Source organism: Trachemys scripta, chromosome 6 (assembly GCF_013100865.1).
Source record: "Trachemys scripta elegans isolate TJP31775 chromosome 6, CAS_Tse_1.0, whole genome shotgun sequence".
NCBI classification, from domain to species: Eukaryota; Metazoa; Chordata; order Testudines; family Emydidae; genus Trachemys; species Trachemys scripta.
This window is the reverse complement of record NC_048303.1, coordinates 87925827-87944976: the sequence shown is the minus strand read 5'-3', so window position 1 is coordinate 87944976 and position 19150 is coordinate 87925827. Positions and strand designations below refer to the sequence as shown.

Genomic DNA, 19150 nt, shown 5'->3' with positions numbered 1-19150 from the left:
TGCAGGCCACTGATGGCAAAGGAAGCGTGAAGTAAACTATTAAGCAAATATATTCCTCTGAATTATACAGATAGACTGTCAAAATTATCACTTTGTATTGTTCAGTAATTTATGACTTTAAAAACATGATTTTTGAAGTTCTCACTTTCTTTTTAACATGAGTTGACAGAAGAATTGAATAGTAGTATAACAGAAACTGCAATATAATATACAGTGTAATTGACCCCTTATTTTAAATCTTTGTGGCAGGTTTTCATTTTTCTGGGCAATTTTCTTTGAGAGATGTGTGAGTAAATCTTTATTTAAAACTTGTACATACTTGTGATATCCTCCCACAATGGCTTATTATATTAAACATGATAGTTTCACGGTTTCCCTGTCTTACCTCTCTTGATCAGTTTGTTGTATCCACTTATTGTCTCTTGTCGACTATTTGGGTCCTGATCCTGCAAAGATTTACACACATACAATTTACTTAGTGTATTGCGTGTAGCTCCTTTGAAGTCAACAGGAGTACCCACAGTGTGTAAATCTTTGCAGGATTGGGGCTGTGGATTGTAAACCTTTAGAAACCGGGACTGTCTTTTTGTTGTGTGTACAGTGCCTGGCACTGATGGGTGGGAGGTGGGGGGGGGGGAAGGGAGGGGGTCTCTAGGTGCTACTACAATGCAAATAATAACATTGTACAAAATTTTATCCAGACAGCATTCTATAGGATTAGATTTTCTAAAAACAGAGAAGATTCAAAGTTGGAATGAAAGCATTATTTTGAAAATATTACTGTTTTGGATTATTGCAATTAGATAAATTATTTTAATAAACTAGTTGCTTTCCCACCATAAAACTTGATCCATTTATGTAAATTTAAAAGTATTAAAAACCACTTTGAGAAGCAGAATCATAACTTGACTTTACATGATATTGATATGTTTCCAAGTTGAAGCAATTAACTGAATAGTGATGCTCAAAGTTGTAAATATGGTATAGCTGAGAATAAGCGTCTTTAGAAATGCCACAGCAGAGACCATCATAGTAATACAGCTTCTGGTATGCAGATTGCTGATTCACTGTGACTTTAGGTTATCTTGTTTACTTTCTGACAGTAATTTCCACATAGGGCTAATTTGGTGCAAGTGCGTACTTCCAGATTCTCTTCTGACTATGAAACAACTTGTAAAGAAATGTGTGGGTAGTCTTCTGGTTATACTATTGAAGTGTACTTCACTTCTGTAGGTGTTGTGTGCAGCATTTGTCCAGAAGTTCTCCCACTTTTTATGGTTTGTGCCAGTAAGGTGCTTTGTTTGTCAGTTTTTTTCCCAGACTTTTCACAAATAAAGTTAGAGAATAGCAACAACGTGACAAGCATGTTTTATCTAAGTTATATAGCCATATTCTGCAACACTAAATTTGCCTTTCCCTTTTTTTTTTGCAGATTGGGGCAGATAACAAACTTTACAAACAAAAACCCTTCAAATGAATTGTTTTTCAAAAACAAATAAATACATAACAGCCTTACATAAAAAACACATGTTGAGCACCTCCTCCCTCACATCTCTCTAGAAAAGGAGACCCCCAGGATTGTGATCTGGAAGGTTTAGGATTTTCATTGAGATTGTGCATTGTTTGTTCAGATTAAACCCAACATGGCAAAGTGGCCAATTTGCAAAGTAACAATTATAAAAGCTCCAAAGATAGAGCTGTAGTAGTTCGATAGGGAAGGGTAATCTCAACCATCTTATCCCCCCTTCTACAACTAGTCTATGTCCACAGAGCATTTTGGAGCAAACCTCCAAGTCTGGGTTGAGAGACTTGAACTAGCAGGGCTTACGCTACAGCACTTTGAAGTTGCAGCTTGGGCTCTGAACCCCACCCCCTTTTCGAGCCTCAGAGCCCAAGCTACAACTTCAGAAGGAGTCTGCCCAGCTATTTTTTGGACCACTAACCTGAGCCCTACAAGCCCAAGTCTGTTGCTCCAAAATGCTGTCTAGACATACCCTAAGAGCCCCCAGTGCTGTAAGAACAGCTCACAATCTGGACCTATATGATTATGTTATAATATCTGTACCATGAAAATCTCTCCACCTTGGCTACTGTAATCCTTGAGCTCTGACTGGCTTTTTTTTTTTTTCTTAGAATTTCCAGTTTGCCAGCAGTAAGTTCCTCATACGGCCTCAGCTTCTCACTCACTTGCTTTTATTGGTTGAAGCTGGTAGGCTCAGCAGTGTCATAAAGGAGAAGGGAATAATACCAAAAAGCAAAGGAGACTGGAGTTTTCTAAGATATGGGGAAAATCTATTTTAAACACTGTTTATACCATTTTTGACTCATGTCTTTTCTTCCTTCCTTCCCACTCCTCCCCCCAAACCCTCCTATTGCCATGTAGGCCAGCAAATTCGTGTACACAGAATAATTCTTTACCCTCTGGGTTTACATTGGGAGAATCCTAGATCCATCCTCCAGATTAATTTTGAAACCCCATGTAAACACAAATATGAGAATTATTTTGGAGACAGTGGCTTTGCTGACCCATAAAGAAGGAAGTCGCAAGGATAGGGAAATCAGGGAAGAGAGAAATCAGGAGAGAAAAAGAGCTGATAGAACAGGGAAAGCAAGGCCAAAAGGGATTTGACTTCAAAACAATATATCCAAGTCTTGAAAAATTTATTGGCCACCTCTGAGATGGAGCACTAAACCTGTTATCCACAGGTAGATCTGAAAGATAAGAAACAGCCAGGTCCAGTGTGAGTCCCTCCAGCTGCAGTGAAGGAGGAGAATGTTGGGATTTCTACCAGGTTATAGTCAATGGACCCTGCTTGAGGGCTCCATATTTTGTATAGTCATCTGGCTACTAGGTGTCTTTTCCAAAGTCAAAGCTCTGTTCCACTCCACTCTAGCAGCTGGAAGGGAGAGGGAACATTTCTGAAGGTCTCTTACCCCTATAGATTTCTGACCAATCCCCCTCCCGCCCTCCAAACCCCTCGATCCCAGCCCAGAACACCCTCCTGCACCCCAAACCCTTCATCCCCAGCCCCACCCCAGAGCCCACTCCCCCATCCCAGCCTGGAGCCTTCTCCCGCACCCTGAACAATAGTTTAGTTATATATTATAGACTTATAGAAAGAGACCTTCTAAAACGTTAAAATATATTACTGGCACATGAAACCTTAAATTAGAGTGAATAAATGAAGACTCGGCACACCACTTCTGAAAGGTTGCTAACCCCTGTTCTAATCCTACTAAATCTCCTGTAGTCTATGGAGACTTTCCTGTAAAGCAGGAAAGAAAAGACCTACATTCCCACAGCTTAAAAAAGCCTTTATACTTATAATACATTGCAAAGAAGCAAAAAAAAAAAAAAAGACACATTGTTTTCCCTTATCATGTCCTCTCTAAAACAAATTCTTTAATCTCAAATCCTTGTGTAACATAGAATATGTTTTGAAGAATGGGTAAGGATTTTTTTATATTTGAATTACCAGTCACAATTCTTATTTTATATTTGAATTACCAGACTAGAAACTACCTGTGCTGTTCTGTAGGCAAGAGGGCAGATCTTCATGTGCATCATGGCAGAGCTTGGCATGCCTGGAATGGAGCAGGCAGAGACCGCTTTCTGTCCCTTCTATCCAGGGGCCATTATAGGGCAAGTTTAGCCCATGGCACAAATTAGAAATGTCTGAGGACTGTGCGATGGGCCTTCCTGTTAGCCTCTGATCACCAGAGTTCTGCATGTTCCAGTTGCACCAACTGGGGTGAGATGGGGAGGAGAAGATGGCATAATAGCCAGTTCTGCTGACTTTATATCTCCCAGAAACATGCAAGTAGAATCCCTAGCTGGCTGTTTAAGCTCCCTTTCCATCCTCTTTGTGCTGCCCTGGTGAGGTGCACTGAAGAGTCAGCACAAGTATTTCAGCAAGGATTTTTGGGTCCGAGTTCAGCAGAGCACCTAGGCTTGTAAAATGCACAGTTAGAGAAATCCCTGTTGTGATTACTCAGAATAGTAATAGCTGCTTCGTTTAGAGGCTTATGTAATGGTAATGTTTTTTGTTGAAAAGCATGATTTAACGTGACCAGTAAGGGAGTAGTAAGTTCATATGAGAATCGTTTGTATAACTGGAAGTTCATCAGAATCCAGGGTTTCCCCGGCTATAAATTACTTTTCCTTTCTCACTTCTTTAAATATACAGGCGTTAATCCTACTGTCGGCTCTGCTGAAAGTGAATAGAAATGACATTGTCTTTTAAATAACCAGTTTCTTCCTTGCATGAGTATGGACAAGCAGATGAACCATTCCAGTCTAACATCCAGGTGGCAACTAAAATCAGCCCTGATGAAGGGTAGAAGAGGAATTGTGTGTGTGTGTGTGTGTGTGTGTGTGCGCGCTGATAGTAATTTTATTTGATCATCACAAAAAATGACAGCTCTGATCCATCAAATGCTTGCAGTCAAATATCATTCTGGTTAGGATCATAGGTATTGCCATACCAGATCAGACCCAGAGTCCGTCTAGTCCAGTAACCTATCTACGATAATGGCCAGCAGCAGATGCTTCAGAGGAAGTGTGAGAATCCTCCTGCTCCCAAGTAGTTAAAGATTGGTTTAAGCCCTGAATCATGAGTTTAACTGTCTCTTCCAAAATTAGTTACCCAGAATTATAATAGTTACGGCTATTCTTGTAATCCCTACAAATGTCCATTCTGTTTCTGAATTTTGCTAAGTTTTGGTTACATGGCAAATGTTACGTTCAGATCGGCATGCTCCAGTTTGACAGCCGAGTATTTGTAGAGCCCTGCATGGATACAAAATTTATATCCGCAGATATAAAGCAGATATCCACGGAGCTACTGGGCAGGAGACTAACAGTGCTGTGTGAAAGGGACTCCTGTCCAGGAGCATGTGAGCTGCTTGCACACATTGACATGACCAGGGACAGCTGCCGGTGAGTCTGATGTCCGTCCCAGTGGCTGGGACGGGGGGAAGAGGGGAGCGAGCGGAACAGTCATGCCAGAGGAACTGCCCGGGCTGGGTGCTGGCTCCTGTGAGTAGCAGCCCGACATGCTGCTGCTCTCACTGCTGCAGTTCCTGGTAGAGCTCTGCGGATATCCGCATCCATGGATATACATTTTGTATCCGTGAAGGGCTCTAAGTATTTGCACAATAATGGAAGGTACCAGAGTGGAAAAGTCATTTCTAGCTGTAATATGATAGCACCATATAATGTAATTTACAAAAGAGGCACTAATTCCCACCATGTAATTTTTAAGAATTTCTGTATTTTGCACACATTTAAAGACTGTAGTCAAAGCAAATCTGTTTTACCAGAAGGGAAGCTAATGTCTCCCCTCCCTCTCAAATTGCTATTAATATTGGGATGCTTAAAATGTAACTTGGGCTTTTGGTCAACTAAAAAATGGAGCAATGAAAATTTCTTGCCAGGTCACTTTTTTTAATTTGGTGGTAGGCCAATAATCTAATTTTCTTGGGATTATGCAAATGAATAGCTTTTAAGATAGAGCTAGGAATGAAGGTAACGGAGTTGGTGAATCAGCTGTAAAATGAGCAGACAAAATATAGATGAAAACAATTTAATTAATATGAATGGCACTTTCAGGCCCTGATCCTCCAAACACTTATGCGTGTACTTCACTTTATATGCAAGGATAGTCCAGTTGATTTCAATAGGACTGCTGGTGTGTGCTTTCATGTGTTTGCAGGATTGGGGCCTGAACAGACTTTCTGGTGAATTAAACTGATTCAGAGAGACTGTAGTATTTGCTTTCACCTGGTTGCTTCATAAGCATTTCAGGCAGGGGTGAAAGTAACTTTAGGGACTTACTTGTACGCAGAGTGGCCGAGGTCCTGAGCAAGGTTGTGGGGCGGGGTGGGCTCAACCAGAAGGGACGGGGCCTCAGGTGGAAGGGATAGGCTGGGGCCAGACTCCGCCTGCCAGCCAGCCAGCACTTTAGAGCTGCTCAGCCCATGCCATCGGGCCTCCGGCGGTGATTTAAAGGATTCGAGGCTCCCGGCCACCGCTGCTGCTAGCGCTACCTTGGGGCTCCGGCAGTGATTTAAAGAGCCCAGGACTCCTGGCCGCCACCACTACCCAAGGACTTGGGGCTCTGACTGTTGGTGCTGCTGGTATGGTCAGCTGTGTACCGGCTCTTACCAGTACGTCGGACCGGACCCGGCTTACTTGTACCTCTGATTTCAGGTTAATAGAGTTGAAACTAGAAAATAGCATAATTTAAGAGACATCATCAATGTAAAAATCGCACCTCTGGAATTGTTTTCATCTGCTTTTGTTACAACTGCCAAGTTGTCAGTTTTTTGCATAAGAGAAAGAGGATGTTAAATGGAAACAATGCTATTTCTTGTAAAGTGATTAACATGGAAGGACCTGACAACTCAGAGAAGAGGAAGTCAATGTTTATTTTGGACAGAAGCCTGAGTTTCTCTACTAAAGTAGTACTATTTAAAGGAATTATTGTTGCAATGAAGGGAGGGCTTCAGACTTCATCAGCAGATTAAAACTATTTTGGTAAAGTTTCGTAGGAGCAACTGCCATGCCACAGAAGGCAACAACAGACATACATGTTGTTAACAAAAACTGCAACCTTTATGCCTTTGAAAGGCTTTTGGCATGGTGCTATAAGCAGATACACTCCAGGTAGTTTTCCTTTTAGGAAAAATGGCTTTCTTGTATGCCTAAAATTAATGTGGCTGTTTCTACTTGAACACTTACATATTAGTGCCACACCTTGTGTGACAGTCACTGTCTCGACTGACACACCAGAACAGAACCAGGAAATTCCAGGCTGAAAAAAGCACAAGTGTCTACAGTTTGAGCTAAAGAGCTAGGCTCCGTAGGTCAGAGCTTTAACAGTCCGGTATGCTCTATTGATCAGACACGGGGGGATGCATAACCCACAGTGGATTGGCACTTGAACCTAGAGAAACAACCTACAGTTGCTGTGAAATACTGACTCCGTGTACTAGTTTTATTTTAATATAATAAAAGCGATCTCTGATTTCTTTGTGTTTGTAGATCTTATTTCAGAATTGTCATCAAAATGGTCTTTTGCCCAGGTTAATTAACCTACTGCATTAAAGAAGAAATATGTTTTGCAATACTTTGATAGGTACATTAAATCAGATCACATTGTAAATGGGTGGAAATCAACATTTTAAATAGCAATTTGATCGTACATTGAAAAATCTCAAGAATAGAGAGAAGGAATTTTGGTTTGAATACATAATCAAAGAGTAGCATTTCAGAAGATTCTTTTATGAAACAATAATATAGTTCATCAAGTCTAAGAAAATAAATAGATTGTCACAAAGTGCAATCTAATGCATTTCTCCAGACTTGACTTCTAGTAAAACATTAGCTTCTTGTTAATTGCACAACAAAATTATTGTTAAAAATCTACCACTTGTCCAGTACATTTTTAAGATTCAACATTTCGTTTTAAATATTCTTTACAACAAAAAGCAAGTGCTGAATGAGACCAAGTGGTTTTATATAAGCAAACTTTAGAGGGTTTTACCAGTATCTTTCTTTATTAAAGTTTTGATTATACTGAAAAATTCATGATGGTTTCATATGAGAACAAAGACAGTCTTAGCCTAGCCAGTCATGTGCTCTTGGGTGCATTTTAAAAATTCCATCACCAAATTGAGAGGTTTTGAGCGACTTCACTGCTTCTGATGGAGTTCATCCTCTCTGGATCCAGTTAAACCATTCCTGCCAGAGATGACTTAGTCCTGAGAGTGGTTAAAAAATACTACAGAAGAACAAACGTTTTTGTTTTGTTTTGAAGGGAGTAGATTGCACCAAATGGTATATAGTTCCAAAATGTTTTCATTGCCTTCCCTATACCCCATCCCACCCACCTTCAAATTATTTTAGTTGGACAGTGTGCTATACTGTCATTGTTCTCAGTTTATTTTTTCAGTTTCGGTTTTAGCATTAAAGAGCATATCATATAATATATTAGGTTGTGTGCCAAGTTATTTTCTCTTAGTTATGGTTATGAGAGAGCATTTTTGTATAAATGGGAAAACAATTTCTTCACTGGTCTTCTCTGTGAGCACATGCACACTGGTACATGTGATTGATCCCGGAGCAGAATGTTTGATGGAGCTCCTTAAAATATTGGCATAATATTTGAATCTAGTTTGTACAGTGCTTCTAGACTTTGTTTTTACCTTTATTTTCTGTCATGTATTTTAGAATAAATTGTCACTTCAGTTTTCAGCAAATGCGCCTATTCTCCTAGCATTTCCTGAAGTCTTTCTAATTAAAATTGTATTCTAAGCTTTCTCTTACAGACGAAATTTAACTGTTCTAGAATGGGCTAAAACACAATTGAACAAGGATTCTTTTCTGAATTGGCCAGTGTGTGACCTGGTTGATATTCCTTCTTACATGTCATCAGTTCAACCTCTGACCTGTCACTGAGGGGATAATAGGGTTGCACAGGTGTAACAGAGGGACTAATTTGGCCTGCAGAAGCTCTGAGTTTGTAGGGCTGACAATTAAGAAGCCTGATTTTACTTGTAAAATGAACATATTTGTTCTGGAATTCATTGAGAGGCAATAATGATGGAACTTTAAAAAGCCTTTTTGTTTTTCCCACACAGTCACTTTTCAGAGTAGAATTGCATTGTAAATTGTAGAAGAGCTCACTTTTTGCTAAACTTTCTGAGAAATTATGCAGTCCTAACTCAGTACTATAATTCAAGGCTTTTGTGCTTCAAAATGTTGACTTTACCAGTGAAAAGCATCCCAGTTTTTTTTTTAATCTATATATTTATGTAGGAAATTGTAACAAGTTTACGAATTATTGCCATGTAAATATGGGAGATACCAGATCTTGTGTAGCTCTTTCAGTTTTCCTGGCTTTTTAAAGTCAGCAAATAATCTTTGGGTTTTTTTTTGTTTTAGACAAATGCTCTAAACATAATGAAAAGATGGCCTGCCTTACAATGACCGAGATGGAAGGAACAGCATCTTCTACTGTCCACCAAAATGGTGACATCCTTGGGACTGCAAATGCTCCCAAGCAGACAGAGCCAGTGCTTCAGGTTTACCTTTATCATTCCCCCGAGAAGACCGAAGGAGATTATCTTCAGTTTCCAGCTGGCGAATATATTGCACAAGAGATTTGTGCTACTGCTTGTAAAGCTTGCGGTAAGAATATATATGATGGTTTTTCTAGTGACAGCGTGATATTGTTTCAGCTTCATGCAACATTAGTTTTTAATATAGTGCACACAGTTCCTGACAAAAATGTATTATGCTATAACTCGTGCATGTATAGAACAATGTTTTTGTTTGTTTGTTTCTGACCCTTCTCTGCTATGTGAGTTCATTATTTGCTGATTACCTCTACATTAGCCATTCAAAACTTTAACTGTTAAGGAAGGGTTTATCAACAGAACTGTTTATACCAGCCCTGCAAAGCACCCCGATGCATTTTGTGACCAAGAGTTAGAAGCAGTGTTCTCTCTAATTTTTCCCACCCATGTGCGGAATGAATTTCGTTATGTGCACCAATATGGAGGTGATGTGTGAGGGGGCTCAGGGCTGTGGCAGAGGGTTGGGGTGCAGTGATGTAAGGGCTCTGGCTGGGGGTGCAGGCTCTGGGGTGGGTCTGGTGCAGAAGGTTGAGTGCAGGGGTCTGAGGGCTCTGGCTGGGGGTGCAGGCTCTGGGGTGGGGCTGGGGATGAGGAGTTTGGGCTGTATGAGGGGGCTCCAGGACTACGGTGGGGAGAGAGGACTTCCCCTAGCTCTTTCTCCCTGCAGCAGCAGCACCTGGCCTGGAGGGGGGAGAGGCACCTCTCTCCCTGCAGCAGCAGCTGTGGGGCTTGGGCTGGGGCTGCAGGATAGGCGCCCTTTCCCCTACCCCAGCAGGTCTGGGCCAGGGCCGGGTTCCTGCCATGGGAGGGGCACCCTGCACTGGCCAGGAACCAGGCTGTGGCAGAGTCGGTACCAGCAGAGGTGCACCCCGGCTGGGGCAGTTGGGGGCCGGGGGAGAGGCACCCCTCCCCTGGTTGGTCCCCAACCACGGCGAGTTCACTGAGCACTTGCACGGCGCTAAATAGACTGTTGCGCGGCCGCACAGCTTACAGGGAACTTAGGTTAGAAGTACAGCTATCTGGAGGACAATAATTCTCTCTTGCAGTAATGTTAACGTTTTGAAATTTTGTTTTTGTTCCACATAGAAATGAAAACAAAACCTTTCAGATGTTTTTATGAAATGAAATTGTGTCAAAATGGTGGTTTTTAGATTGACAAACAGCTTTTCAATTTCTCTCTCACTGTATCACTGTTGCAAAAAAAGCAAACATCATTCTGGGATGTATTAGCAGGAGTGTTGTTAAGCAAGACACAAGAAGTAATTCTTCCACTCTACTCAGCGCTGATTAGGTTTCAACTGGAATATTGTGTCCAGTTCTGGGCGCCACATTTCAGGAAAGATGTGGACAAATTGGAGAAAGTCCAGAGAAGAGCAACAAAAATGATGAAAGGTCTGGAAAACATAACCTATGAGGGAAGATTGAAAAAATTGGGGTTGTTTAGTCTGGAAGAGAGAAGACTGAGAGGGGTCATGATAACAGTTTTCAAGTACATAAAAGGTTGTTGCAAGGAGGAGGGAGAAAAATTATTGTTCTTAACCTCTGAGGATAGGACAAGCAGCAATGGGCTTAAATTGCAGCAAGGGAGGTTTAGGTTGGATATTAGGAAAAACTTCCTAACTGTCAGGGTGGTTAAGCACTGGAATAAATTGCCTAGGGAGGTTGTGGAATTTCCATCTTTGGAGATTTTTAAGAGCAGGTTAGATATACACCTGTCAGGGATGGTCTAGATAATATAGTCCTGCCATGCTTGCAGGAGACTAGACTAGATGACCTCGAGCGGTCCCTTCTAGTCCTATGATTCCATGATTGTCTGTCTCTTATGTCAGAAGTTACCAGCGAATGCGGGATCTCAAAACCTTTCTTGACAAAAATGTCATCCAAACTAATATGTCTCTATGAAAGTTTTCAGCTCTGACAAAATATGCATGTTTCTATGAAATTTCATTTTGTCAAAAAAGTTCTGACCAGCTGTAGTTACAAATAGCTGTTATAATGACCTATGGCCTTTATCCTGAGCTTGCTAACACTTATATGTATGATAACTTTGCAAATGTGAATAGTTCCATTAAGTACAGTGGGACTATTTATGTACGTGAAGTTACTTGCATGCATATATGTTTGCAGGACCATGGCCGTAATGGGTAAATATGGCAAGCAGTAAATAAAAAATAGCTCACTTTGGGCCATAGAGAAGTAAATCCTTTTTAATGGGAAGAGAATCATCAGCCAGGACAGTGGGTTGTTATGAAACCTTTTGAGAGAGAGTAGATATTACATATTTACACACAAGAAAGGGATTCATAGAATCATAGAATATTAGGGTTGGAAGAGACCTCAGGAGGTCAAATAGTCCAATCCCCTGCTTAAAGCAGGACCAACACCAATTAAGTCATCCCAGCCAAGGCTTTGTCAAGCCGGGCCTTAAAAACCTCTAAGGATGGAGATTCCACCACCTCCCTAGGTAATCCATTCTAGTGCTTCACCACCCTCCTAGAGAAATAGTGTTTCCTAATATCCAACTAGATCTCCCCCACTGCAATTTGAGACCATTGCTTCTTGTTCTGTCCTCTGCCACCACTGAGAACAGCCTAGCTTCATCCTCTTTGGAACCCCCTTTCAGGTAGTTGAAGGCTACTATCCAATCCCCCCCTCACTTTTCTCTTCTGCAGACTAAATAACCCCAGTTGCCTCAGCCTCTCCTCGTAAGTCATGTGCCCCAGTCCCCTAATCATTTTCGTTGCCCTCTGCTGGACTCCCTCTAATTTGTCCACATCCCTTCTGTAATGGGGGGACCAAAACTGGAGGCAGTACTCCAGGTGTGGCCTCACCAGTGCCGAATAGAGGGGAATAATCACTTCCCTCGATCTGCTGGCAATGCTCCTACTAATACAGCCCAATATGCTGTTGGCCTTCTTGGCAATGAGGGCACACTACTGACTCATATCCAGCTTTTCGTCCACTGTAATCCCCAGGTCCTTTTCTGCAGAACTGCTGCTTAGCCAGTTGGTCTCCAGCTTGTAGCGGTGCATGGGATTCTTTCTTCCTAAGTGCAGGACTTTGCACTTGTCCTTGTTGAACCTCATCAGATTTCTTTTGGCCCAATCCTCCAATTTGTCTAGGTCACTCTGGACCCTATACCTACCCTCCAGCATATCTAACTCTCTCCCCCATTTTAATGTCATCTGCGAATTTGCTGAGGGTGCAATTAATCCCATCATCCAGATCATTGATAAGGATGTTGAACAAAACTGGCTCCAGGACCGACCCCTGCGGCACGCCGCTTGATACCGGCTGCCAACTAGACATTGAGCCGTTGATTTCTCCTGTTGAGCCCGAATCTAGCCAGCTTTCTGTCCACTTTTAGATTGGATGAATGGACTATATACTTTTTTTAACTTACTGGCAAAAATACTGTGGGAGATCATATCAAAAGCTTTGCTAAAGTCAAGATCTATCACATCCACCGCTTTTCCCATATCCACAGAGCCATTTATCTCATCATAGAAGGCAATCCGGTTGGTCAGGCATGACTTGCCCTTGGTGAATCCATGTTGACTGTTCCTGATCACCTTCCTTTCCTCCACGAGCTTCAAAACGGATTCCTTGAGGACCTGCTCCCATAGGCGCCGACTCCGTGGTGGGTGCTCTTCACCCACTGGCAGCTCTCCTCCCCCGATCACCATGAATTTTCAAAGATAATGGCCAATGGCTCTGCAGCATGTCACCCAACTCCCTCAGCACCCTTGGATGCCTTAGATCTGGACCCATGAACTTGTGCACATCCAGCTTTTTTAATAGTCCTTAACCTGTTCTTTCCCCACCGAGGGCTGCTCACTTCCTCCCCATACTATGTTGCCAGTGCAGCAATCCGGGAGCTGACCTTGTCTATGAAGACCGAGGCAAAAAAAGCATTGAGTACTTCAGCTTTTCCCACATCATCTGTCACTATTATGCCTCCCCCATTCAATAAGGGTCCCACACTTTCCTGGACCCCACCTTGTTGCTAACATACCTGTAGAAACCATTCTTGTTACCCTTCACATCCCTTGCTAGTTGCAACTCCAATTGTGCCTTGGCCTTCCTGATTACACCCCTGCATGCTCTAGCAATATTTTCATACTCCTCCCTAGTCGTCTGTCCAAATTTCCACTTCTTGTAAGCTTCCTTTTTGAGTTTAAGCTCATCGAAGATTTCACCATTAAGCCAAGCTGATTGCATGCCATATTTGCTATTCTTTCTGCACTTCGGGAAGGTTTGTACCTGTGCCCTCAATAAGGCTTCTTTAATATACAGCCAGCTCTCCTGGGCTCCTTGCCCCCTCATATTAGCTTCCCAGGGGATCCTGCCCATCAATTCCCTAAGGGATTCAAAGGGATTCCTTTGAATCTGAAGGGATTCCTTTAGAGCTGTTTAACTTTTGGTCGATTTTGAAATGAATGGAAGCTGAGAGCAATAGTCAAATAATTGAAACAGTTTTGCTCTTTCTGTACACACTTCAGCTAGTTTTAATTAACTAAACAGAAATTAAACAGCAAAAAACTTTGCTCTCATAAGGTCTAATTTAAACCCAAAAAAGAAATAATTAGAGCTGAGGCTGGAATTGTGTCTTTAATTCAGATCTATTGTAACTAGGTTTTATTAGGGGTTGTGGAACAAGAGGTTGATTTCACATGCTGTACTTTAGGTCCTACAGGCTTTGGATACTGCATTGTGAGTTAACAATCATCATTCAGTGTCATCTCCTTGGGTTTAAACATATTTTCTGTTGCTTAGTCAATAAACAAAAAAACTAGATTGCCATTTTGCTTCCCATTTTTTAGGAATGTGAAATACTACATAGGTTTCCAATGTGGTGGTGGTGGTGATTATTTATTTGTATTACAGTAGACCTAGGACAGGATTCTGGACTTGTGGTCTGATCTGGCATGTCAAATCCTACGTTCCTACAATGAATTTTTTGGAGAGTAGGGTATGTAATATAAGGCACATGAAAACACAATCTACCAGTATTTAGTGAGATAGTGAAAATTAATGTGCATAATTTTGAATTCCAAAATAACACTGCTAAAATAGGTAGCCCAGAATATTGTAGGGGTTCAAATTTTTTAAAATTTGGAGGCATGGAGTATTTGTCTGAAGTTTTTTGAAAATTACCTCTGTAGAGGTCTCCTGTTGAGATTTGTACTATTCCATCAGTATTGCAAGACAGGAATCACATTGAAAAACAGTTCCCTTTTAGGGAACATGACTGCCTCCTTGCAAATGCAAACACTCAATATGTGGTGTTAAAAAGGGAGCATCATTCCATCCCTCTCAATTCCTTCTTTGCCAATCAGCCAGCCACAAGAATTGGAAGCCATTTATTATGCCTGGAGTTTCCATGTGTTGTCTCTTAAGAATTCTGTTCTCCTGCTTTTAATATATTTCCCCCCCCCCCATTGTAAATAGTTTGTAGTTAATTTAGGTAGGTTTTTAGTGTGCACTGTTCTCCTATTGGGATTGAGTTGTTGTAGGCATTTGAGAGATGCATCCTATGCTGACTCCAGCTCTGTGCTGTTTTGGTGCTGTAGGACTTTATCTGATTTTGGCCACTTGGGTTTCACATAGACTCTGCTAGTTAAGTCCTGTTGTATTGTTCATTGTTCCCTTTGATTTTTCAGGCATGGCTGAGACTGACAAATACACAATTAAAACCAGGCTATCATGCAATACAAAAATGTCTGTAACAGACTATCATCCTCAGTGCCTTCTGTGTCTTAGGCAGAGCATCATCTTGGACAGCATGTCTGTATGTGCAGGATTCACCCCTGGGGCCCATAAGGAAAGAGACTGTTATTTAAGGTGGTTTCTTTGGCAAGGGACCATCAGATTTGAACTGTCAGGTCTAGCTTCCACTGGTCCCAGTTTCTTCTGATCCTCGGGTTTGACAATCCGACTCTTGAGTTTTTCTAGGACTCATAATGTCAGTTCTGATGAAGTCTTAAATCAAAATCTTCCAAGTATCCTTGGGATAAGCAATCAAAACCTTATGGCTGTAGCGCCTTTCCCATGGACCCGTTGGCACTGTCAGAGGAACAGACAAGCTATTGTCTTCTCTTACACAGAAGGAAAAATAGGAAACATTCCTGGGGACTCCCCTTAGACCTGGCGTTCTAGAGGCATGGCGTTCCAGAAGGTGTAAGAAACCCCATGATTCTAAGACTAGATCAGAATAGGAAGCATTTTCAGATCAAGGGACTGTGCACTGTTGCCATTAGCACCTCTATAGGTCCTGCTGCCCAGTTATTGCTATTGGATCCAGCATCTGCAGACGCCTACACTGGTGGTTGTTAGAGATAGTGGTAGGGCGTCTTCATAACTGAATGATTCCTGTGTTACCTACAGGACATATTGTTGGAGTCTCAGAAGGTCTTGATGAGGAGGTGGTATTAGCTGAAATTGAGGATATTTTTCCTGTGAGTCTTGTGTACCAAATTGCTTCTTTTGTTTACCAGTATTCCCAATATTTTGGTCTGTTAGCTTTAATCAAATAAACCAGGTTTGTACCATCTGAGTTCAGATAGTAGAAACCAGAGTGATGGAACCTTTGAGGGAGTGCACTATTTATCATCTGTCTCTGAGGATTACTTCCTTGGTTGTTATGACATCAGTAAGGAGAGTAAGTAAGTTTGAAGTTTTTGTGGATTGTAAGGCCAGAAGAGATCATTAGATCAACAAGTCAGACCTCCTGTATATCAAAGACCATTAAATTTCATTCAGTTAACCCTGTGTTGAGCCCATTAACTTGTGTTTGACTAAAGCATACTTTCCAGTAAGGCATTCAGTCTTGATTTGAAGACACCAGGAGATAGTGAATTCACTATATTCCCTTGGTAATTTGTTCCAGTGGTTAATAATCCCCACTGTCAAAAACATGTGCATTATTTTCAGTTTGAATTTGTCTGTCTTCAGATTCCAGCCATCGGTTCTTGTTATCCCTGTCTTTCCTAGATTAAAGAGCCCTATAGTACACAGTATCTTTCCCTTGTGAAGGTACTTAGACACTGTAGTCAATTCACCTTTGTTTTCTTTTTCGTAAACTAAATGAACTGACCTCTTTAGCTTGTTAAGTCTCTCACTGTAAGGCATTTTCTTTAGCCCTTGAATAATTGTTGTGGCTGTCTTCTTCATGCTCTCAATTTTTTTCAACATCCTTTTTCAGATGTGGATATCAGAACTGTACTTGGTATTTTTGTGTTGGTTTTACAAATGCTGTATATACAAAGGTAACATCACTTCCCAGTTTGTACATCCAAGGATTGCATTAGTCCTTTTTGCAAAGACATCACACTGGGTGCTTATGTTCAGTTGCTTGTCTACTGTAACCCCTAAATCTTTTTCAGAGTCACTGCTTTCTGGTATACAGTCACCCTTCTGTTGGTGTGACCAACAATCTTTGTTCGTAGATGGATGATCTTGCTTTTGGCTGTATTAAAATACATTTTGTTTGAATGGACCCAGTTTACCAAGTGATCCAGATCACTCTGTGACTGCTCTGTACTCATCATAATTTATTATTCCACCAATCTGTGTCTCAACTGCAAATAGTCTCAGCAGTGATCTTTTATTTACTTCCAAATCATTGATGAAGATTTTGAATAGTATTAGACCTAGAACTGATCCCTGCAGAGCCCCACTAGAAATAACTCCATTCAATGATTATTCCCCAATAAGAAAGTTGCGCGGCACTGAATCAGATACCTTACATCTCTGTAGTTGCCTTTATCAACTAATCTTATAATCTCATTAAAATCAAATTGGGTTTCTTTGACCCGACCTATTTCCCATAAAATCCATGTTTTGATGGCTGGACCTTCATTTTACAAGGAAAAGGGATCTTCTATCCTGGACCCCAATTTTTACTGACTTTCATTTATAGTAGACTATAAAAAATACCGTCTTTCCCCAAAGCTATATGTATTACCTGAGGAAACTAGGTTGTGTGAACTTGATATTTAAGGGAGTTTTGAGTAGTTTGGACAAAAGATATTTAGGTTATTCCTAACTTTTGGTGGTAAATCTAGGGGTGGAAACCACTTTCAGTACAGAGACTTTCAAAACGGATAAGACTTTGTACTAAGTTGTTGCAGCTTAGTTGGTATCCCTGTAAATATGAGGAAATTAGAGTTCGTTCCACTAGATCTAAGGCAGCTTTCATAGCATGCTTATGCAATGTGTTTCTCACTGAAATGTGTAATTGATAGTTTTTTGTGAATTAGTGGACAGAAGGTGGCTGGGGCTTTGTCCCTTTGGTAACATTGTTGTGAATGTTGGGTCTGTGGTGCTGCTTTGCTAGGTAGCTTGTCGTGTTGAGCGTGTATACTTCGCAAGAGTGTGGCTCTGCAAAGGCAGTAAGTACACTCAAATAACATTTATGGTGGTGAACTCCTTTCTCTTCTAGATGTTTGCCATGAATCTGTGTCAGTTTTTTTTTTTTCCATTGCTGTTCCAATAGTGAATAGATATATTTGTGTAATGAAAAGTTTAGGCTTTGTATCTTGGTACCTATGAAGTGATCTGTCAGGAACACAAACTGAAAGTACAGTACATAGAGTAAATAAGTACAATATCTTTTTTCTTTATTGTTCCTTCAAGCTGTTCCGTCTGTTGTAGGGTGTAATAAACCTCCACTGTTGCCAGCTCTAATTTCATTTAAGGAATGTAGGGCAATTCGTTGATCTTAAAAATATTTGTTGGAATATTAAGCCCAAATTTTGAAATTTCCGTTCAAAGGCCAAAGGGAAATTTTTCTGATTAATATCATTAATTGGCTAAATATAAATGTTTTCCAATAGTAACTCTCATTTCATGATGTTCAGTTTTTAAGTAAACAATGTAGTTTTATATTCCTACATGAATGTTGCTTAATGTTGGATTGCCCTGCGCTAGTTGCCCTGTAATAATTTATGAATGCTGTATGTTAATCTGGTTATTGGAATGTTTACTGGATAAATCTGTTGGTTTGGCAAAATAGGGAGCTGTCAAGAAAAACAAGCAGAAGGAAAACAATGGCTCAAACTAAAGCGTGATCCACACAACCAATTTATGTGGGTATAACCACACCACTTCGGGTGTGGAAATCCACCACACCCCTGAGCAACAGTTCTATCGACCTAACCCCTGGTGTAGACAGCACTATGTTGACGGGAGAAGCTATCGCTTTTTGAGGAGGTGGAGTACCTACAAAAACGGGAGAAGCTCTCCCATTGGCATGAGTAGCATCTTCACTAAGTGCTACAGTGGTGCAGCTGCAGTGCTGTAAGTGTAGACCAGCGCTTGACCATCTCTACCGGAGGACTAAGTGTTGTTAAGAGACGACACCCAAACTATTAGTTTTGAAGATTGTGCTTCCTAGCTCCAGCCGTCTTACAAAACTTGTTTTGGCAAGAAGGACCAAAGCCTGGAAACCCAGAAGAACAAAAGGATTGTAGGAGTTTGAAAAGGATCACTCTCTCAAGAGATTGGGGAGTTCTTTGGTGGAAAACTAGTCTAAGACACAGGCACCTGCTTAGGTGTCTGGAGAAATTTAGGCTTGCTTGGATTACCATCAGGTGATTGTAAGCCTTTAGGTAAAATGGACAAGTGTGTAGAATAGTTTGTTCTTTTTTTTTTTAAAAAAAAGAATCCTTTTCTGCTTTGTTTTTATTGCAAAATAAAGAATACATTTGTTTTAAGAAGGCTTTGTTGTCACACTAACCACTGGGGACAGACTCCTGAAGCTTAGGACTGCATGTGTCTGAACTCAGACCTGCTGGATAAGACTGGTTGATACGCTAGGTAGTATAGCCCAGGGGCCAGTCAAAGAGTGGGGAGACTTATTCCACCGCAGACGTGAAGGCACAGTGCCTTACAGCTGAGGGGGTGCACTCAGAGAGACAGGGGTATAGTTAGCCCTGTAGCCAAGACACCAAAACACATTGGTGGAGTAGTAAAATTGGCTGAAGTATAATGCTCCCAGTAATTATTT

At 41.1% G+C, this 19150-nt stretch overlaps 1 protein-coding gene across 3 annotated transcripts in view; it reads left to right on the top strand.

Moving 5' to 3' along the window:
• The window catches only part of JAK2 (Janus kinase 2), a 142664-nt gene that overhangs the window by 46712 nt on the left and 76802 nt on the right, over window positions 1-19150 (top strand). For all 3 annotated transcript variants that reach the window (XM_034773224.1, XM_034773223.1, XM_034773221.1), the window contains exon 2: window positions 8948-9193. In XM_034773224.1, the coding sequence (XP_034629115.1) occupies window positions 8974-9193 (220 nt within the window). In that variant the 5' untranslated portion in view covers window positions 8948-8973. The remainder of the gene's footprint in view (window positions 1-8947; window positions 9194-19150) is intronic.